General features: G+C 59.9%; 9 protein-coding genes across 9 annotated transcripts; 4 read left to right on the forward strand and 5 right to left on the reverse strand.

Annotated features, from left to right (window-relative positions):
- The first annotated feature begins 182 nt into the window (after positions 1-182).
- Positions 183-1,619, forward strand: THITE_2106505 (uncharacterized protein). Its single transcript, XM_003648682.1, has one exon. The coding sequence runs from the start codon at positions 303-305 to the stop codon at positions 1,059-1,061; it is 759 nt and encodes a 252-aa protein (XP_003648730.1). The 5' UTR covers positions 183-302; the 3' UTR covers positions 1,062-1,619.
- THITE_2106507 (uncharacterized protein) lies at positions 1,620-2,564 on the reverse strand. The gene is made up of 2 exons (XM_003648683.1): positions 2,187-2,564; positions 1,620-2,129 (listed from the first exon to the last, which is right to left on the reverse strand). The coding sequence occupies exons 1-2, from the start codon at positions 2,263-2,265 to the stop codon at positions 1,948-1,950; spliced, it is 261 nt and encodes an 86-aa protein (XP_003648731.1). The 5' UTR covers positions 2,266-2,564; the 3' UTR covers positions 1,620-1,947.
- A 1,126-nt stretch (positions 2,565-3,690) lies between these two features.
- Positions 3,691-6,589, forward strand: THITE_2106510 (uncharacterized protein). The gene is made up of 6 exons (XM_003648684.1): positions 3,691-3,924; positions 3,987-4,864; positions 4,921-5,250; positions 5,308-5,396; positions 5,456-5,787; positions 5,848-6,589. Exons 1-6 carry the CDS (start codon positions 3,871-3,873, stop codon positions 6,568-6,570), a joined length of 2,406 nt encoding a protein of 801 aa, XP_003648732.1. The 5' UTR covers positions 3,691-3,870; the 3' UTR covers positions 6,571-6,589.
- A 1,035-nt stretch (positions 6,590-7,624) lies between these two features.
- THITE_2083924 (uncharacterized protein) lies at positions 7,625-8,909 on the reverse strand (the record flags this gene model as incomplete). Its single annotated transcript, XM_003648685.1, has 2 exons — positions 7,625-8,647; positions 8,802-8,909. 2 exons carry the CDS (start codon positions 8,907-8,909, stop codon positions 7,625-7,627), a joined length of 1,131 nt encoding a protein of 376 aa, XP_003648733.1.
- Positions 8,910-9,267: 358 nt separating this feature from the next.
- Positions 9,268-11,848, forward strand: THITE_2106512 (uncharacterized protein). Its single transcript, XM_003648686.1, has 3 exons — positions 9,268-9,591; positions 9,661-10,383; positions 10,436-11,848. The coding sequence occupies exons 1-3, from the start codon at positions 9,431-9,433 to the stop codon at positions 11,736-11,738; spliced, it is 2,187 nt and encodes a 728-aa protein (XP_003648734.1). The 5' UTR covers positions 9,268-9,430; the 3' UTR covers positions 11,739-11,848.
- On the reverse strand, positions 11,849-12,822 carry THITE_2106515 (mitochondrial 54S ribosomal protein YmL8). The gene is made up of 2 exons (XM_003648687.1): positions 12,479-12,822; positions 11,849-12,395 (listed from the first exon to the last, which is right to left on the reverse strand). The coding sequence occupies exons 1-2, from the start codon at positions 12,692-12,694 to the stop codon at positions 12,015-12,017; spliced, it is 597 nt and encodes a 198-aa protein (XP_003648735.1). The 5' UTR covers positions 12,695-12,822; the 3' UTR covers positions 11,849-12,014.
- Positions 12,823-13,325: 503 nt separating this feature from the next.
- On the forward strand, positions 13,326-14,684 carry THITE_2106516 (uncharacterized protein). The gene has a single exon (XM_003648688.1). The coding sequence runs from the start codon at positions 13,508-13,510 to the stop codon at positions 14,444-14,446; it is 939 nt and encodes a 312-aa protein (XP_003648736.1). The 5' UTR covers positions 13,326-13,507; the 3' UTR covers positions 14,447-14,684.
- Position 14,685: 1 nt separating this feature from the next.
- Positions 14,686-16,552, reverse strand: THITE_2106517 (uncharacterized protein). The gene has a single exon (XM_003648689.1). It carries the CDS (start codon positions 16,455-16,457, stop codon positions 14,868-14,870), a length of 1,590 nt encoding a protein of 529 aa, XP_003648737.1. The 5' UTR covers positions 16,458-16,552; the 3' UTR covers positions 14,686-14,867.
- Positions 16,553-18,795: 2,243 nt separating this feature from the next.
- On the reverse strand, positions 18,796-20,831 carry THITE_2106520 (uncharacterized protein). The gene is made up of 3 exons (XM_003648690.1): positions 20,174-20,831; positions 19,076-20,118; positions 18,796-19,005 (listed from the first exon to the last, which is right to left on the reverse strand). Exons 1-2 carry the CDS (start codon positions 20,411-20,413, stop codon positions 19,210-19,212), a joined length of 1,149 nt encoding a protein of 382 aa, XP_003648738.1. The 5' UTR covers positions 20,414-20,831; the 3' UTR covers positions 18,796-19,005; positions 19,076-19,209.
- Between the last annotated feature and the right edge of the window lie 301 nt (positions 20,832-21,132).

Raw genomic sequence — 21,132 nt, forward strand, 5'->3', positions numbered from 1 at the left:
ATCCCGGCAGGCAAGCTGCGTACCTTAGCTGTATGGAACATCTCCATACACTGTTACGCCAGTACGAACACCAGTATTCCGTATGCTGTAATCCTCCAGGTAGGTAGCGCCCAGGCTCTAGTCAAGGCCCGGGCAGTCCCCGCTGCAGCAAAAAACCTTGGCGTACGAATAGTTACCAATTACGGAGCTGCCATCACATTTGGTGTGGTATCCGTCTAGACTTCAGTTGCATGCCATCCACCTTCACGTCCATCCGCACTCAGCCCAGCACATTTGGAAGCAAACCGACAGCCAGACCCAACATGTCCTCGCACGCGGCCTTGAGCGCAGCAGCCGACGAGCGCAAGGCCCGTCTCGCCCAGCTCAAGTCTCTCAAGCGCAAGCAGTCCGCCGCCGTCGACGAAGACTCGGACGCACGCGCACCCTCATCCGCATCCGTATCCCGGGACGACGACCACGGCTCTCCTCCCGCCACAGCCACCACAGCACAAACAACAACAGCATCATCATCCACCACCTCCAAAGACGACGCAGCCGCCCTCCAGCACCTCTCGGGGCGGAACTACGACCCGCTGACGCGCGGCGCCAAGCTGGGCTTCGACGCGCCGCCGACGCTGAACCTGAAGCAGCCGACGCTCGAGCAGCAGGCGGCGCAGCTCGAGGAGGCGGCGCGCGCGCAGGAGAGCGGCGGCAGCGGCGGTGGCGGCGCGCTCGACGCGGCGCGCGGCATCGACCTGCTGACGCTGCAGCCGCGGCGGCCGAACTGGGACCTGAAGCGGGAGCTGGCGGCGCGGATGGAGGTGCTGAACGTGCGGACGGAGAACGCGATCGCGCGGCTGGTGAGGGAGAGGCTGGCCGAGAGGAAGAAGGAGGCGGAGGAGGCGAGGGGGGCCGGGGCGGCGGCTGGGGAGGTAATGGGGGCCGGTGGGGAAGGAGGGGATGCGGACGGCTTGTTGGATGGGGCGGCGTTTGTGGAGGGGATAAGGAGGCGCGAGAGGGAGGAGGAGGAGGAGGCGAGGAGGGAGAGGGAGGCGGAGGCGGAGGAGTTCGGGACGGCTTGAGTGCGGTTGGAGGAGCAGGCAAGGACAAGGACGAGGGACAAGAGATTGGCAACGGGATAATTTGGCACACTCGGTGGGTTGTTCTGTGGCGATCGCAATCGGGTGTATGGCGGAATTTGCATGGGCGGCGGCTGAGCTTTTGCAGCCGGTCCTACAAAGAAGTATGCTTATACAAAACCCAGATCCCCCTGGTCCTATCTTCCCCGATTCATCGCCTGCGTCAGAGCTAACCTCTTGCTATAGGGGCTGAGGCTTCTCTCCCGCGGGGGAGAGCGCTGCCGCGGCGGCGGTGGCGCGACACTGGTCCTGCCCTGGTGACCCCAATCTTCCCTGTCTCGATAGCGACTCCCTGGGTTCCGTCCAACCCTGTCTTCCCGTCCCATCGGAGATCTGGATCTAGAGTATGTGCGCCTCGCGATAGCGTCCCTAGAATAGTCGTCGGGATCGGGAGAGCCATAGCGGCGACGTGGAGGCGACAGAGACCGGCGCGGCGAAGGAGAAGGCAGCGGGCGTGAGCGTCTGTCCGGAGAACGGCGCGCTGGGCTTTCCGAGGGGCCACGAGAATAGCGATTTGCCGAGTCATATGACGCCCGGCGACCCTGGGAGCTCCGAGGCGAGGGGCTCCGAGAGTCACGCCGCCGGCCCCTCCGCGGGGGGCTGGGGCTGGGGCTGGGGCTGGGCCTCCGTCTTGGCGCTGGTGACGATGATCGTGTGGAGATGCTGGAGACCGAGTCGTAAGAGGGCGACCTGTGGCGCCTGGGAGGCGGTGACTCCTTCATAGCACCTATAACAGCTTCTTCATCCGCCTCACGTTCTCGTTTCCGTGCCCTCTCGGCCTCCCGCTTGGCCAGCTCCTGGTCAGCGACCCCTTTTCTGCGTGGCAAAGTCAGCTGTGATTCTGAGCGTGCGTGGAATCAACCACTGCAACATACGTCTCCATGAGCGGATTTGGCGTCTCGCTCGACAGCTTAGGCAGAAGTTTAGGGTTGAACAGCTGCTGTGTGCGGGAAGGTCTAGGGATATAAGGGCGCTCCTGAGGCGGCACCTTGCATTCATACGAGTAGTGACGTGCTGTGTGTGTCAGCAAAGACCATGCGATCCAGGGGGGAAGAGCAGGGAACATATCTCGTTTCAGACACTTCTGGCATTGCACTGTTGATGGTGTTGCCTTGGACGGCCCACTGCGGGCGCGATAGGGATACATCTCTGGCTGTCTGGTGGCTTCGCTTTGCCGTTACCGCCCAGCTCAGTGCACAACAAGGAAGGGGTCTCCGGGTGCTATGTTGATTGATTGAGCCGTTGCGAACCGCTTTGTCTGCCAGCTCGAGTTTGCGGTCTAGGCCGGTGCAGCAGTACGGTGAGAAAGGGCCAGAGTCGGTGGCTGTGTGTAGCTAGCACATCGCGCTTGATAGCTGAAGGCGTAAAAGCGGCAGATTGGCCCAGCGAATTGATGGTTCAAGCTCGAGTGTGAGCACTGGCCAACATACCTAGGTACCTTACCTTTGTTACGATAGGTGTAATTACTGCCAAGGCACGGATTCTCTCGCCCTGATAACGATAGCAGAAGCCGTGGTCACCGCCTTTTTTTCTGACTTGGCAGAATTCACAAATTCACCGAGTGGTGGGGGTGCCTCGTTGCGTCTGTGCATAAAGGAAGCGATCATTGCTGTGTAACATAAGGTAATGCAGCTGACCAAAATGCACGCTTGGACGTCCTCCCATCCTGGAACAGCTTTGATGACCAGCAGAGTCTCTTCAATGTTGAGCGATTTGCTCTCAAACTGACGGGCAGCCTGGCTCCAGGTTTTCCACTATTCTGTGCTATACAGATGTTGGTTCATCCATTGTGTGTGCCTCCGAAATTTTGAAAAGAAATGCCGTCCTCTCAGTGCATGTGCATGTGGGCAATCATATTCCAGGTTCTGGCCGGAAACCCAACGGTCAAAAGGTTCCATTTTACCTTGAGACTGCACGCCAGGACTGCTTGCGTAATATCATGTAGGGATTTCTCTGTGTTCGGCGTGCTCTTAAGTGTTGGTTTGAGTAACAAGGGCATTGCATTACATTTGCGTGCAGTCTGCCTCACGGGGCAAGCCTTTAAATGCGCGGAACTGAGAGCCTGGGGTCCAGTGGAGCCTTAAGCCCGCTGCGGTCCTCTGGCACCTCGCAAACCACCCGACTGCAAAGGGGCCGGCCCGCTGGAGAGCCTCTTACCCGAATTCCTCGTGCCCCTGCCTCCAACGACCTAACCTTGAAGACCTGAACCTCACGCAATCCCCATCCTTGGCTTGAAGAGATCACCCTTTCTCCCGTCAACCACCAATTGCGTCGGGTTCCCTCCCAGACAGGGCAGCTCCTCAGTTCACGGACGCCTGGAACAGGGACGCTCAGACGATTGACATTTATTCCGCACCAGCACGGCTCAGCATTTCCATCGACTCCAACCATCGAAGGCAGCACTGGAAGCTCGCTGCTTTTCGTGACCTCTTTCCCCTCCGACACTCAGCCAAACCTGCAAAACCGTCCATCGTCATCCCCCGCACAATGATTACCTGCGCTCTCCCCTCGGCCTGGACAGCTCTGCTCCGTTTTGTCTCCTGATTTTTTCTGTTCAGATCCGTCATCTGCACTGGCCCGGGTCGCAAATTGATTCGGCGCATTCTCCCTCCCCGCTCGTTTGCTCGCTCGTTCTGGGTCCCGACCCATCGACCAGGTAGCCGTTCTCCGGCTCTGTGGCGCCTCTAAACGCTATCTTCACGGACCTGTACAACGCTCGTTTGGTGCCGCGGGCACATTCTAAGTCACAACCATGGCGGCAGTTCCCTCCGTGCCGCACGATGTCGGCAAGATGTCGTTTGCCAGGGTAGGCTAGCCCATCGCTCCCATTTTCGCATCGCCAGCTGACAAGTAGCTTTCTGCGTTCAGATCGCTGCCGCATCGCCCAGCAAGGGCTCCAAGCCCGCTGCCACCGCCCCTGTTGCCAGAACTCCCAACTCGGTGCCTGTTCAGGAAAGGAGAGAGGACCCGGGCTCTGCCGCTGCGGTCTCCTCTGCCGCTGCCCCTACCACCGTGCCGGCAAACGCTTCGGCCGGCTCTGAGTCCCCTCGCGATGTGCAGCAGACGACGAATTCGGAGCAAGTCGCCGACGCCAAGGTCACCACGGAGCTGAAAGACCTCAAGTTGGAGACGCAGCCGCCGCCCAACCTGGTGGTCAATGGGTCGCTCGCTGGCATGGCGGAGAGGTCGGCCAAGGCGGGCAACAGTCAAACGCCTTCGGACGACACCTCACAGCGGGCCGATTCCAGCTCGGAGTTAGGCACCAAGCCGCCCAGCTTGGACGGCAAGAGCATCACCTCGGGCACAACCTTCGCCTTGGACGAGAAGGAATCTCTGCGCCCGGACGATAGTGCCAGCGTCAAGGCCGCTGCTGAGGACGATGACTCGTTCTCAATTCGTGGTTCATACATTGCCGGCTCTCGCATGGGTTCCGATCTTGCGGCTCGCATGCACCGTATCCAGATCGGAGATATGCCGCCTCGAGCTCTTCCCGTCCATCATCTTCCGGCCGGAAACAAGAGCCAGGGTGTAGGAACACCGCAGAGCGGCATCTCGGACAAGCAGACACCTGCAGACTCCAAGGCGGCCTTGGGTGGCGGCACCGCGACCCCGGACGGCTTGGCGCCAAACGCCTTCTACAGTCAGAACCCGGATGAGAAACTCCTCGAGGCCATGCAGTCTCCTAAAGACCGCATATTTCTGCTGAGGCTGGAGCAGCAAGTCATTGAATTCGTCCAGGACTCAAAGTACGCCGCAACCCCGCTGTCCCGCCCCATCAACACCGACTAACTCTGCGTCACAGGGAGCCGTATATGGACTTGCCTCCCAGCAACTCGTTCTGCAGAATGCTGACGCACAGACTTGCCGACTATTACCACATGACGCACTCTTATGAGGCAGCGGCCGGAGCGGTGCGCATATTCAGAACCCCTTTCTGTAGGATCCCCCCGCCGCTGTCGAGTATCGCGGCAACCACGTCGAACAGCAGTTCACCTGCCCCGGTCGTCATGCCGCGGAAGATCATGCGACGTGGGGAGGATGGAGAGTTAGGCACCGCGAGTGCAGGCCCTTCCAAGCCGACCTCGGAAGCCGGCAGCGACTCGAAAGAGAAAGCTGCCCCAGCCAAGGAGAAGTATGTGTTACCCTAAGCGATTGTGACATGGCCGCCCGCTCTAACGGTTTACTCTAGACTCACCAGAGAAGAGCGCGAGGAAGCATACAATAAGGCTCGGCAGCGGATTTTCGGAAGTGTGGAGAAGACGGACAGCTCGAACCAGGGTAAGTCTAGCGGGCGAGGATTTCTCTCCTCCATGGTCCCTCTAACTGTGAAACCGCAGACGGCGAAGACGGGAATGGGGGGTCCCGGGCTAGTTCGGTGTCGGCTAAGGACAAGACAAACGGCGGCAAGAGGAAGACGAACAAGCAGCGTCGCGATGACTCGGAAAGCTTCGAATCCCGTTCTCAATATGTCGCCTGGTGCGGTCCCCAGCATCCGACCTGGGGCCCCGCCGCGCCCCAGTACTACCCGGTCAGCGCAGCTCCGTTCAACACGCAGTTTCAACAGCCATATCCCAATGCACCGCAGCCCATGTATGCGCCTGGCCAGCCATATGCGCCCCAGATGATGCCCAACAATGGGTTCGCTCCTCCATACGGCGGGGTGCCAACCGTAAGTCCGCACGCATTTCCCACGTTCGGCGGGAACGACAACCCCCTAACTCGGTTGCAGTATCCAACGCCGCCAATGCCGCAAGCCGTGCCGCAGGCTGTACCTCCTCCACCGCAGCAGGGCTACCGGGCTCCTAATCCTCCCTTGGGTGGGCCGTACGGAAGTCCCGTGCCAAACATGGCCCAGCCCACTTGGCCGCCGCAACAAGGCTTCGGCCAAACCGCGTACCCGCCGCGGGCGTCCCCGGTGCCGCCTGCCGGAATACCGTACGCCTATGGACAGTTGCCCGCGAATGCCAATCCGAACGACCCCAAGAGCCAACACCCCATCCCCGGGAGCTACAACCGTCAAGCGTTCAATCCCAAGACGCAGTCGTTCGTCCCGGCCAACGGGCTTCCAATGCAACCTCCTCCTCCTCCGCCTCCGCCGGCGGCTGGGCCTTACGGGGGCTCGAGCCCTCGGCATGGCAGCCCACAGTTCCAACCGCCGCACATGGGCTACGGCGGGTTCCAGCAACAGCCGATGCCGCAGCCGGGCTATGGGCCCGCACCGGGGCCGTACGGTATGACGAGACAGGGTTCCAACAACTCAATGCCGCCGTACCACGCTGTGCAGGCGCCTCCGCACGTGCCGCCGCCTCACGGGCCGCCGCAGCATCTACCGCCGACCGGGCCCATGCACATGCCGAACAAGCCCGGCGGGCCCTCGGGGCCGGGCCAGACGTTCAGCCACCTTCCCAACTACGGCAACCCGGCCACGTTGCCGCAGAAGCCTTCTACTTAGAAGTTTGAGAGCATCAAAGCGGGGGTCGGGCGTAGGAGTCAAATGGATATTGGGTCATTGAAGGCGCAAAACAGGATCCGGAGGCAGGGGAGTCGCATATGCATCGGGGCGTTTTGGGGGTAATAGTGAAAGTCGGGCAAAGAGCGATGACGATGGCTTGGAAGAAGAAAGCGGGTTTCACCCGTGCGCTGGGACGACGATACTCCCGCGCTGCTCTCTGCTCGATTCCGACGGATACGGTGAAGCCATGAAGCCATGAAGCAAGGAGGAGGCTGATCCTCTGGCGGGGATGCAGGGGATGGGTGGATGGATGGGACGTGCCCTTGCCTGCCTCACCCAAGTTCTGAGTTTCCCGGCGTCAACGCATCAACATGAAGGACAAGGGAGAATATAGTTCCGGTTCACGACCATCAACACGGCAATCAGGCCTGTTATAGATGTGCAGAATAGAAGCTACTTTTTCTCTTTCTCTTTTTTTATCCTTCTTTTCTTACCCCCTTTTGATAACCAACGGTGTCTTGTTCCCTTCTTCCAATCTTGGCTCTCTCCTCCCTTTCACTCACTTGTCGCGTAGTCGTGCCTTGGCTCTTTGGATAGGCGTGATGTCCACACCTCTCCCACCCCTTCTTGTCTCGTTCGCTGTGCTGAGCGTGTGGGTTGGGTGAATGGGGCCTGTGGCACCATACCTAGATACTCATATGGTAGTTGCAGCATGGCATTTCTGAGAGTCATCTCCTTGACACGACAGGACAGGACAGGACAACTTGAATGGGATGCCCGCCTGTCTGGCTGGCGACCACCTTGCGTTTATGACCACACCTGATCCACTCTGCCCGTCTTGCTCTACTTTGCGCTTCGCTGATCGATCATGTGCGTGGATGGAGCCAATCGAGTGAAACTGTAAAAGACGGGGGCAAAGATGGTGAGGAGGGAGATCAGGCCTTGCTTTCCACGGCAGGAGACAAGAAAAGCAAAAAAAAGAGCAAGAAGAACCGTTCTATTATTTTCATTTTGTTCATTTCTTCGTCTGGCCCGCGCCCCACCAGCGCGAGCTCTACTCGCCATTTTCCCTCGGCTCCCTCGCTTCTCTCTGCTGGCCGCCGCCGCCGGCTCGCGCACCAGCGCCGGTCCGACCAGCGCGCTTCCCGCCCCTACCGGCGCCGCCGCCACCGCCGCCGGACCGCCCGCCGTCGTAATGCTTGCCGCCGTCCTCGCCGGCGCCCTCCCTCTTGTCGCCGCCGTCCTTGTCGCTGCCGGCCAGCGGCGCGGTGGCGAGGCGCTGGGCCAGGTCGATCTGCGTGCGGATCGTGTTGGCCAGGTAGCTGACCATGAGGACGTCCTGGATGTGGTTGTTGAAGTCGTGCTCGATCTGGGTGCTGGACACCTTGGGGGCGAGCGACAGCGCGTTCATCAGGTACTGGCCCAGCGCGTGGCTGCCGTCGCGCTCCTCGTCCAGCACCTCGCCCACGTAGCCGGACACGCGCTCGAGCAGGTCCGAGACGGCCTCGAGCGCCTGCGCGAGCGACTCGAGGTCGGAGGCGACGGGCGCCGCGCGCGTCTCGCTCTCGGCGGCCGCCGTGACGGTCCCCAGCGCGGCGCGCTCGGCGTCGCTGAAGAGCAGCTTGTGCGGCACCTCGACGAAGAGGCAGGACTCGGCGGCGCGCTCGGGCGACACGGCCACGGGCGCCGAGATGTACGTCTTGGTCTCGATCGGGGCGCCCGGCTCGGTCGAGATGGTCAGGTGCACGGCCGGGTGCGGGAACGTGCCGGTCTCGGGCGAGGCGAAGAAGTTCTGGATCAGGGCCGAGAAGCTGTTGAGCTCGTGCGAGGTCGTATACCAGCCGAGGAGGGTCTCGCGCGGCGAGGCCTTGAGCGTCAGCGCGAGCATGTTCTTCTGGTACTCGACGTCGACCTCGACCTGGTCCTCGTTCTCGGTGTGCGGGATCGCGAAGGTGCTCCGCACCTCGACCTCGCTGCCGTCCTCGCTGCGCGTGCCGACCAGGGCGCCGATCACCCTTGTGGATTGTGTGTCCCGGATGTCGCGGCGGGTGGCATGGTCGATGACGGAGAAGACGGCCTAGGCGGAGGGAGTATGGTTAGTGTTTCCGGCCGGGCCAGTATGCCGATGCGGGGCCCCTGCTAAGGGAGGGGCAATGTTGCGGTGATAGGGAGTAGACAGGGTGGTAGGAGGAGTTGAGGGGGGTGCGGGCGGGAGAGGCAGGCGGGCATACTTGGGGCTGGATGTTCACGGTAAGCGGGGCACTGCCGGCGGCGAAACCCATCACGGTGGGCGCCAGTGGCCGGGCGAGGTGGACGAAGTGCTCTTGATCGACAGCCATGGCTAGGGATGCAACGGGCGTCGAGTGTTCCTTTGCGGATGGCGATGGAGTGATACAGTTCCCCAGCCGCAGGTCGCAGAAGATTGGCGGCAACCGATGGAGCAGGGACAAGTGAGTCGGGGCCGGGTCGTGAGGTCGGGCAAAGGGGTCGCCAGGCAAAACTGGAGCCTCTTTCTTTGCGAGCCTGTCCGGACTTGGATCTCGAATTTTGGTTTTGGCGGGTCCTGGTTGTGCGCGCCAAGATAAGCTGGCCGATAAGCCAAAGTGGTGTGCAAGGCAAGGCTGTGAGTCGCTGCAGGTCGAAAGTGGGGTAGTTAGACATGCGAGGGGTCTCCTACAACAGCGATCATTGGCTCTTGGCAGCTGGCCATTCCGCAAGGCTGAAAGATTTCATCAAGTCTCATTCCTCATTCTCATTTCACCTATCTTTTTTTGTCAGAGGGACCGCAACCCGCACACTGACATCTGAGGCCGAAACGGCCTCCAAATTCGACACAGCGTGAAACAATAACTCTAGTGCGATGGCACCAGATGGCCGGGCCGGGTTCCGCGGCGGGTCGAGGGGGAGGGGAGCATTGAGAGGCAGAGGAGCAGGACCAGGACGGGGAAAGCGACGGGGAAAAGCCACGGCTCAAGAGCCGCCAAGTGCCCGGTTTCATCATGCCCGGTTGGCATCGCAAGAGTACGTTACCGTTCCCATACGGAAAAATTCACCCGTGTTCAGATTCAGAAATTGTTGACCGAACGGCAGCGAGTCGGAGGACGAGGCTGGGGAGGCGTCCGAAGATGAATCTGACGTCGGCGCCATGGAGTCGGGCTCGGAAGATGAGGAGGAGCAAAAACAGCCTGCTCAACCCTACATGAGCTTGATGCGCAGCCTCGTCGAAAGTGCGCCTCATAAGGCAAAGCGGCGGAAATTGGACCATGCTCCGGACGATGACAAGGTGGCGTCGAAGCCAGAACCTACGGTTGAGCCCGCTAAAGACGAGGAGGGAGAGGAGGAGGAGCGTGACGTCGACTTAGTCGAGGAGCCGGAGGAGGATCCGGCGGATGCACCGCCCGAAGACCTGTTCGATGAGGACGACAACCTGGACAGCTCCGACCCGTTCGAGGTGCACTTTGCCGACCCCAAAGAGGACGAGTTCCAGCCGAGGTTGAAGGCAGTCCAGGCCGGCAAGTGGCGCACGGAACGGGCAGCCGCCAAGTCGACGCGCATCTTCCTCAGCGTCCCCGACGTCGGCGATGCTGAAGGGAAGTCGTTGCCTGCACCTGTGTCGACATTATCCGATCTCAAGCTCAAGAAGAGACTGCATGAGGCTCTGGCGCCCAAGCACGCCAAGTTCGACGAGGTCGAGCAGACAATAGCGCCGATGCTATTCAACTACCAGGACCTGCTCTACTGCAACCGCACCGTTTCTGGGTCACAGAGCGTCAGGAGGATGGTCTGTCTCCACGCGCTGAACCACATCTTCAAGTGCGTAAGCCGCAAATTTCTCGCTGTAAGCACTGGTCTAACAACGTGACAGGACGCGTGACCGGGTTATTAAGAACAATGCGAGGATAGCCCGGACTGAGGGCAACGAAGATCTGGAGCTGAGAGACCAGGGCTTCACGCGCCCCAAGGTGCTGATGATCCTGCCAACGCGGCAGTCCTGCGTCAAGATGGTGGACATGATCGTCTCCATCTGCGAGCCGGATCAGCAGGAAAACAGGAAGCGGTTCGCAGACGGTTACATCGACAAACAATCCAAGTTCTCGGACGACAAGCCGGAGGACTTCAGAGACCTGTTCTCGGGTAACGACGACGACATGTTCCGGCTGGGCCTGAAGTTCACTCGAAAGACGATCAAGTACTTCTCGCAGTTCTACAACTCGGACATCATCTTTGCCAGCCCGCTGGGCCTCCGCATGGCCATCGGCTCCGAAGAGGAGAAGAAGGTTGACTTCGACTTCCTCAGCTCGATCGAGCTCGTCATCGTCGACCAGGCCGACGCACTGCTGATGCAGAATTGGGAGCACGTCGAGTTCATCTTCGAGCACCTCAACATCCAGCCCAAGGACGCCCACGGCTGCGACTTCAGCCGCGTCCGCAGCTGGTACCTGGACGACCAAGCCAAGTACTTCCGCCAGACGGCCATCTTCAGCGCCTTCAACACGCCCGAGCTGGCCGAGCTGGTCCGCGCGCACTGCCACAACTGGGCCGGCAAGGCCCGGCTGCAGCAGGAGTGCCCGGGCGTGATCCAGCACCTCGGCGTGAAGGCGCGCCAGACGTTCAGCCGCTTCGAGGCGGCCTCGATCGCGGCCGACCCGGACGCGCGGTTCGCCTACTTCACCAAGGCGATCCTGCCGGTGCTGGCGAAGCACAAGGCGCGGGACGCCGGCGGCACGCTCGTCTTCATCCCGTCGTACCTCGACTTCGTCCGCGTGCGCAACTACTTCGCCAACAACCCGGCCGCCGCGCACATCAGCTTCGGCGCCATCTCCGAGTACACCGACGTGCCCGAGGCGATGCGCGCCCGGTCGCACTTCCTCACGGGGCGCCACAAGGTGCTGCTGTACACGGAGCGCGCGCACCACTTCCGCCGGTACCAGATCCGCGGCGTCCGGCGCGTGGTCATGTACGGGCTGCCGGACAACCCGCTCTTCTACCGGGAGATCGCGGGCGGCTGCCTGCAGAAGAGCGAGCAGGCGCTGCTGCTGGAGCCCGGGCAGGGGGCGGTGCGGGTCATGTTCTCCAGGTACGACGTGATGAAGCTGGAGCGGGTCGTCGGCACGGCCAGGGTGGGCAAGATGATCCACGAGCAGGGCGATACCTTTGATTTTGTCTAGGCGGGGTTTTCCGTGGGAATGCGTGTGTTGAAACAGCTAGTAGATTGATGGTGCAAACGGTCTGCCCGGGACGCCAAATTGGAAAGAAAGAGGGAAAAAACCGCCATGGCTCCCCGTATCGTACTCGTATATGCAAGTTCCATGATGTACAGAGCTTTGCTCTCATAACACTTACACTTCCTTCTAGCCACCCATCCCGCCCAAACGAGAGAGAACAAAAATGCCAAAGCAAGAGAAACAAAAAGTACAGTTCAGCAGCCCCACACAAACATGCTCCTATCGTGACGATGACGACGACGACGACGACGACGAGGATGATGACGACTCCGACTGCGACGCCAACGTCATGGCCTCAATCTTGCCGACCATCTCCTCGAACCGGTCGCGCCCGTCAGCGCGGAAGCGCGTCACCTTGGCGATGTTCTTCTGCGTCAGGTCGGTGTGCCGCTTGCCCAGCAGGCGGTCGCGCGCGACGGCCGCCGCCGTCATGGCGAAGCGCATGTCCTTGGGCCCGTCCACCAGCTCCAGGATCGCGCTCGGCGCCTGGTCGTACTTGTCCTTGGGCTCCGTCCGCAGCACCCGCGTGTACCCGCCCGGCCGGTGCAGGTACCGCTCCCGCAGCTCGCCGAAGAGCTTGGGCATCAGCTCGTGCGCGTTCTGTTGAGCAGGGTTGGGGGTGGTGGTCAGACTGGTTCTGGTGAAAGAGAGAGAGTGAGAGGACGGGTAAGGTAGGTACGCACGAAGAGGATCCCCTGCGCTTTCCTCCGCGCCGGCTCGTTGTTCTTCTTGGCTTGGGTGATCAGCTTCTCGGCCAGCCGCTGGGCCTCCTTCGCCTTGGGCCAGGTCGTGTGGATCGACTCGTGCTTGATCAGCGAGGTCACCAGGTTGCGCAGCAGCGCCTTGCGGTGCGCCGAGTCGCGCGACAGCTGCCGGTATTTCATGTGCCCGCCCGCCATGGTGGGCTGTGTTTCTCTTGTCGATGCGAAACGCAGGTGGAATTGGTCTTGGGTCGGCGGTGCGGTAGGAGGAGAGCTGTCGTGGGATTGGGGGCTAACTATCGTGGATGGTGCTCACGAAGTTTTTGGACCCCTGTCACGGAGGTAGTGTAGCAGCAGCGAAGGGTCGTCGTTAAAGAGGTCCCGCCAAGACTAATTTCGGAGACTGCCGCGTACAAGTAATTACAAATCGCCAAGGGTGAGCGAGGCCGCCACGACTTCGAACATCAACAATGTAAAATCGCAAGACTCGTAGCAACAACAACTTTACGATACCTCAACCAAATCGAAAAAAAAAGAAACCAAGGATAACCCGTACTCTAACTATAACCTGTATCCTCACCTTAACCTAAATCCTAACTAGCGGGGGGCTAGTGCCGCCCTCCGTATCCCCGGCGAACTAACCTTTGGCGATAGTGCAAACCCCGTGGCGATCTTGGCGACGTATTGACGGTGTAAAAACATTGCCGACAATTGGCCGAAATTAGTCTTGGCGGGACCTCTTTAACGTCTACCCAGCGAAGCCGGCAGCACGGGCCACTGCAAGTCCCACTGCCGATTCCTTACCGCCGCAGCGGGCCCCACTGGCGTTGGGGGACTCCGACCACTTTCGACCTACGTCATCAATCAGGTAGGGGATAGGGCCTGAATTTAGGCCGATCTCACCACCGAGAGCACCTGCAACAGACGATCCATGGAATGAAGCCTTCCAGCGTACAAATCAAGACAAATTGATTTGGTACTCCGTACAATGGGTTTCGTCGCCGGCTTCGTATGGCACTCCTCCCCTCTCCTGCCCTCTTCCTCTCAAACCTCTCTCAACTAACAGGAACCTCCAAAAAACAAAAAAAGACAGGCGGCGTAACCCTGACCCTCTCGCTCACCTACCTAGCACTACTCACGCACGCGCGAAACCGGGAAGCGCAGTCGGCCGTGCTGCGCGCGCAGATCTCGACGCTCGACGCGCTCGTCCCGCCCGACCCCGCCCACCACCGCCGCCGCCGCAACGCCACCGTGCTCCTGCCCGACGGCACCTACCGCCCGCGCGAGAGCCTGGCGCAGTACGAGCGCGAGCGCGCGCGCGCCGGCCCCGTCGGCTCACTCGTCGAGACCGCCAAGACCCGCTGGAACGGCGAGGTGCTGGCTGCCGTGCGGTGGGCGCAGGAGAAGGATTGGGGGCGGGTGCGCGAGGAGGCGGAGGAGGGGGTTGCGAGGTTACTTGGAGTGGAGTTGTCGCGGGAGCCGGTCCCGGTGGAGGAACAGGGTGCTGAGAGGGCGGTGAGGACGCAAGAAGGGGGCGGCGAAGGGCGACACGAGGCGGCTCACAAGGTGAGCGAGGCGCTGCAGCACGCGCGGGAGAAGACGGCGGTTGTTGCGCGGGCGATGGGGCAGGAGGCGAAGGAGGTCGTGTCCGAGGCGCGGGAGGTGGTAGCGACGGGCGTGGAGAAGGCCGAGGAGGCGGTTGCGAAGCGGATGGGGAAGGCGCATGATTTCGTGGAGAGGACAAAGGGGGCGGCACATCTCGCCGAGGACAAGGCTGAGGCGAAGGCCGATGCCAAGCTGCTCCATGTTTCCGACATTGAGAAGGCGCTGGCGGAAAGATACGACAGTGCACGGCGGGAGGAGCGGATGAAGAGGAGTGTGCAGGAGGTATTAAACGAGCGGTACATCCCCATGGACCAGCGGGATAACTCTCAGCTGCGGCTAGTATAATCAGTCGCCGCTTGCTGGTCGGAAGGGCTGCTGCTCCGTGGTCGCGGACTATGTTGATACAGCAAGCGGACGAAACGTTGAACGATCCGTGGGCCCAAGGGCAGCCTCATGAACGCTGGCTTCTGCCAGCGCTTAATATGCGAGTCCAGTACTGTATTCTATCACCGGCACCCCCGGAGGTCGCGGGTTGAATCCCTGCCCGTCAACCCCAAGTCGGGGTTTTCGAAGCTGGCCGCCTCCCATCGCACCGGCGAAGGGGGTCGGCCAGTGAGATCTCTGTGTTCAAATGTTATCTGTATCTGACTCTGCCTGTATTCATCCTTCTATAGCCAATGTTACCCCAAGTTACACCAACTGGACCCCGCAACGCCGTGGGAACGACACCGCGACAGCACGTACTCAAACTTCTTCAACCAAGGATTCACTCCGGTAGGGAGCACTTGGCCTCCAACCACTTCGCAAACTTGACGACCGGCACATCCACAGCCCGCCAAAACACATCGGCCGCCCATATGACGACCGGCACGACGAACAGCGACGCCAGGAAAAAACCTCCAGCATACGCCCTGCCCTCGACGCCCGTCAGTCCCCACGCCCACCGCTCGATGGCGTAGCCAACTGTGTGCAGTACCGGACCGTGCATCAAATAAATAGCATAGCTGATCTTGCCAAAGTACTGCACCGCCGGCAGCGTGAAGAAGCGCTGCCACCACGCCGACCGTCCCACGGCGAGCACGAAGAGGATAGCCCCCACGCTCTGCCAGTACCGGTGCTCGTCCTTCCACCACTTGGGAATCAAGCTCGTGAGGTACACCCACCCGGGCGCCTGGCCGCCGTCCTCGTCGGGCTGCGACATCAAGTAGAGCCCCACGATGCTGACCGCCATCCACACCGTGCGCTTCGTCGTGAACCGCCTCACCAGCCGCCCCGGCGCAGGCGACGCCGCAACCGGGAGCGCACCCGCCCCGGCCAGCCCGCTGCCGTGCGCCCCCCGGACGACATCCAGCTCCGCCAGCACCATGCCGGCGTAGAAGAGCACCATTTCCCACCGCTCGCTCCAATAGACAAACAAGACCAGCCCGGCCACCACGGCCATCCTCACCGGCCTCCGCAGCCGCGCGGTGCCGACCATCGTGAGGAACAGCACCATCGAACACCGGAACTCGACCGGGATCGTCCACAGATGCACGTCCATGGCCATGCTGCCGCCAAACGGCTGCCAGTCCCACACGTGCACAAAGTTGAACAGCGCCTTCGCCCACTCCCGCAGCTGCTCCCTGGTCGTCTCCAGCCGGTGGTAATGATGCTCCTTGTAATTCCTGACGAACCTGTCGTCGGAGGCGAACTCCCTGGTCCACTCGTACGCGCCGAGCCGGACCAGCACGACAACAAGCAAGGTGCTCGCGGCGGTGGGCACGAACAGGCGGATGGCGCGGCGGAAGGTGAGCGAGCCGACGGCGCGCAGCAGGCCGGCCCAGTCGCGGGCGTGGGCCAGCGCGGCGGGCCGCGCGCTCAGCGCGTAGCCCGACACCACGAAGAAGACGCACACCATGGGCGGGCCCGAGAACACCAGCCGCACGAACGGCAGCTTCGGCAGGTCCCAGTGCCCCCCGCCCGAGCCGAAGCCCGGCGCGATCTTGAACGCCGTGTAGAAGTAGTGGCACAGGAACACCGCCGCCGCCGCAAACCCCCGCATGCCGTCCAGGTAGGCTGTCGGGCTGAGGCGCGCGGGGCTAGTGCTGGTGCTGGGGTTGGTGCTGGTGCTGCTGCCGGGGTTGGGGGGGTTGGAGGCTGTGGTTGTCAGAAGTCGTGGTCGGAGGCGGCGCTGGACGTGCGGCTGGAGGAAGCTCGGGACGAGGAAGAGGACGGCGCGGAGGAGGAGCGCCGAGAGGTGAGCGAGGAGCTGGTGCGGGTGCACCGGTGGTGGCCATCGTTGTTGGAGATGGGCGGCGGATATGCCGTCTAGGAAAGAGGTTTTCTCTTCGTAGTTGGCGGCCCCATGGCTGTTCATGGCTGCGGGGAAGACGCGTGCGTATAATAAGGCGATCGGATATCAGGTCCAGCCCTCGTTCGCTTCGGTGACGGGGACATGCGGCATGGAGGGGGCAGCGCGTTGGTCAGTCCCCCGAGAGCTCTCCTGAGCCACGAACAGCCCTGGATTTTTCAGGCGACTCTCCTCCGGATACTGATAACTACTCGGTTCTATAAGACGGCGAGACTCGGGCCAGCCAGTTTCACCAAAGGTGGCAGGAGATCAACCAGAGAATGCAAGAAAACGAAAAATAAGGCGGACGAGCAGAGGAACAAGTTAACAGCAGACGAACAAGTGAACGACGAGCAGACGAACGAGTGAACACGCAGAATCAACGGTTGCTCCATGTCAGCCGCAGAAGGATCCATCGGGATTTCATAACGTGGATTAACGTTAGATAATCGCTACCGAGGCTAGTCAGTACCACAGTACACTAGATCGCGTGGCTCAGTCTGCTTGGCTCAGGGGCAGACAGGGGAGGGTTTCGACTAACACTTACTTTTCTATCCAATACATAATCGTAACAAGGCGCGGATGACCGCCGGCCCCCAAGGTTATCCTTAAAGAGGTCCCGCCAAGACTAATTTCGGAACCTACCGCTTACAAGTATTTACAAATCGCCAAGGCCACGACGACTTCGAGCAACATCAACAACGAAGAATCGCAAAGACTCGTAGCAACAACTTAGCGAAACCTCAACCAAATTGAAAAAAAAGAAAACGAAGTTAACCCGCACCCTAACTATAACCCGCATCCTAACTATAACCCGAACCCTAACTAGCGGGGGGCTGGCGCCGCCCCCCGTACCCCCGGCGAACTAACCGCTTGGCGATAGTGCAAACGCCTTGGCGATCGTAGCTACGTAATAACGTTGTAAAAACATTGCCGACAATTGGCCGAAATTAGTCTTGGCGGGACCTCTTTAAGATCCAGCGCCCCCAAACGCTGTGGGCTGTTAGTTGTGTTGATCCTCTGCAACATGGAAGCAGGGTGGCTGCTTCTGAGCTTTTGATTGGTTTGGGGTGGTTTGACTGTCGCCGAGCTTACACAGTATGTGGCAACTTGTCCGGATGCTTTCTTATTTCTCAGAATTTCCGACCCCATTAAAAGTACTAAACGATTTCATTAGAAGTACTACACACCTGGGCGGCCCGTGCGTCCACCACCAAATTCTTGCAGCACACGCCACAACACGGCCAAGCTGAATGTCACAACAGGAATCGCCGCACCCAGGATCATGCAAGCTCGGGACCTGTGCATAGGCAATGGATGCCCGGGACCTGGGCATACGGGCGCGTAGGCAATGGATACCCAGGACCTGGGCAGACATTGCTTGCACGCAGGTCCTGGGCTTGCATTGCCTTCGCGTAGGCAATGGTCAAGTCACGTGGCACGTACTTATCGATAAGAAGGTACATTGAGCTCCAACCTTGTAAGTCACGTGATCTTTTCTTATCGATAAGATGGTGCATTGAGCTCCGACCTCAGTTTAGTGATCCACACTGCAACATTTTGGTGGTAGACGCACGGGCCGCCCAGGTGTGTAGTACTTCTAATGAAATCGTTTAGTACTTTTAATGGGGTCGATTTCTCAGTCGGCTGTCGCCACCGGGCCGCACCGGTCCCGCGAAATGCGCAAGAGGTTCAACTGAACGAGCCTCGCCCACGGGTCACCTCAAGACGTACGCAGTACAGGTAACCCGCGTCCTGCGTTAGTCAGAGACGGATCTATCAAACAATCATTCCCCCCTTATCCCGAAGGTCTCTGGCGGTTCGGCACATCCCGCCCATTAAAATCTTGAACCCTGATGGATATTCGAACCTTGAGATTGAAGGGCTTACACAGTAGTTACACTACACACACTAATTAGTGTATTGTATTCCGTACATAGGTACATACACAGCACTCCACTAGGTGGATAATGTAGGTAGCTACAGCCTTACAGTAGTGTACGGAATAGCGTATTTCGTACACTGCCCGGGCATGCTTGAATGCTTCCACTCCCCGGCTGGAGGCTCAAATACACAAGTCAGTGTAACTCGAGAAACACCCAAGTGATGGAGACGGGAGTCTTCAAAACGCCAAGGCCGCGGCCCGAAATTGCGCGATCCGCTTCCCAAGAACATCACCCGGTTTCGCACCGGATTCCCCTGATTTTTGTGCCAAGCTTCTCCACTTTCCAGACAACTGCCGTTTGGGGGATGGGTCCCACGAAACGCCGCAAGGATGGTGGGTTTCCGTGCGAATCCGTTGTTGATCCCGACAATGTTCGGCTCGATCCCTTTATTTTCTCTCCCTTTCCTGGCTTTGAGCCTACCATGAAGTTAATTACGTGAATAGGAACGAGCGGCCTATCGATGGTTTTTTTCTACCGTTTTGATACGTATAACTAGTGACTATCGCACTTCCAAGCAAAGCCAGGGAATATAGGTGATGAGAAGAGCTGATTAAGTATTTATACATATGTGCGCCTGTCTCAGCAATGACACGCTGGATTCCCAGCTGCTTCCCTTGGTCGTCTGAAGCCTTCACTGGGAGACAGCGTAAACGTAAATCAGGCTCCAGATGGGGCATCACGGGTCCCTCTAATACATACATAACTGAGCATGAGCATAAAGCTGGAATCTAGCGTCATGTTCGCCATGTCCTCCCGGCTTTGAACCTAGCTCCCTTACCCCATGCACCCAAAAAGAACGCCGAACACCGCGCCCATAATAAGCCTTGAATCCATCAGTTGGACAGCCAGTCCAGGAGCTCTGGAACGAAGTAGCTGATGACGATGCTTGCACCAGCTCTGAGAATGCTCTCGGTGCTCTCGAACACCATGGTCTTGAGGTCGAAAACGCCAGCCTTGGCCGCGGCGTGGATCATGGCGAACTCACCGCTGACCTGGTACGCCGCGATCGGCAGGTCCTTGCCCAGTTCTTTCGCATCGCTGATGATGTCCAAGTACTGGCCGGCCGGCTTGACCATGATGATGTCGGCGCCCTCGTTGATGTCGCGGACGATGGCGCGGCGCGCGAGACCGCGCCCACCGGGGGGCAACTGGTAGCATCTGCGGTCGCCAAACGACGGAGCCGAGCCGGCAGCGTCGCGGAACGGTCCGTACAGGCAGCCCGAGAACTTGGCGGCATACGACATCAGAGTAACACTGTGCACGATGCCCTCCTCGATCAACTTGAGCTTGATGGCACGGATCCGGCCGTCGTTCATGTCGGACGGCGCCACGCAGTGGGCGCCTGCACGGGCGTAAGCGACGGCGACATCCGAGATGCGGTCGACCGAGAGTTGGTTGTTCAGGCTGCCGTCCTCCCGAAGAATACCGCAATGGCCGTGGGAGGTATACTCGCACAGACAGACGTCGCACACGATGTAGAGGTGGGGGAATCTTCGTCGCAGGAGCTGAATGCTGCGGATGACGGGACCCTCCGGGTCGTCGGCTGCCGTTCCCAGAGCGTCTTTGGTGCCCGGCCTCATGGGCACGCCGAAAAGGATGACGGAACGCAGGCCCTTATGAACAAGCGGCTCGAGGAAGGGAATCAATCGGTTGATCCCGCGACGGTACTGGTTCGGCAGCGAGGGGATGAGGACTTCCTCGTCGTCCTGGTCCGAGATGAACAGGGGATAGATGAGCATCGACTAGAACGCTTGTTAGCCGGGGAAAGGCCATGGCCGTCCCAGAAGCACTGCGAACCTTGGTGAGCTGCCGCTCGGCTTGCCATGTTCTCGCCAGCGGGTGGGAGTAGCCGGCATGGAGCTGGCTCGAGATGTCCCCCGAGATGCTCACGCTTGTCGCGGCAGTGCTCGTGTACGATTTGGCCATAGAAATGTGCGAGGCTCGGTCGTCGATTGTGGAAACGGAGGCCTCGGCGCGTCTCCTAGGTGCGCCAGAGTCGCGAAGCGACAAGTCCTGAACGAGGCTCGAGAACGACATTGTCGGTTTGGAGTTCGCTCAAAAAGGAGGAATCGTCAGGCCAAAGACGCATCAGCAAATCGCACAGGTTCGAGGTCCACGTCTCTGACTATGCTGCACGATGATGGCTGTGAGGAGAGGAATCTGCCACGGTGGCCGGTAAAAGTCGTGCAGGCGGAGGGACGAGTTGAAGCCGGAGAAATCTCGCAATGACTGTTCTTGAGGTTGCACCGGGGAGCCGGCAACTCCCGGTCAAAGCTTGCCGGGAATTCCCCGTAAAGGCGCTTTTGCCAAGCCCGAGAGAGGTTTGAGGCAGAAAAGGTAGCAGACCGAGGTTCACTGGAGAGTTGCTTGCTAGCGCTGGTGGTTGAGAGAAACTCGCCTCCGAAATCACCGCCCAGTGACCACTCATTCAAGCGTGTTGAGAGCAATTGACGGTTGAACAGGGTCCTTGGCATGCGATTTTGCGGGGTGCCCCACTGAGAAATTCCGTCGATTCCGTCGAGAATTCGCCAATCAGGGCACCGTTATTTCCAAAATGGCTTGGCGTTTCTTTGCTGAGCGAGCCACTCGGGGGCGGCTTGTCAACAATTGCGGGTCTTGGCAGGAACGATCCCGTATGAGGCAGGAATTCTCGCGTATCAGGCCGTCTCGATCCCGTATCAGGCCATCTCGATCCGTCTCGTTTGGTGCTTGGAGGGTTCGCTTCTTTGCCAGGCCAGCCTTTCCTGAAAAGCCTC

The sequence above is a fragment of the Thermothielavioides terrestris genome, chromosome 1 (assembly GCF_000226115.1).
Source record: "Thermothielavioides terrestris NRRL 8126 chromosome 1, complete sequence".
Lineage (NCBI taxonomy): Eukaryota > Fungi > Ascomycota > Sordariomycetes > Sordariales > Chaetomiaceae > Thermothielavioides > Thermothielavioides terrestris.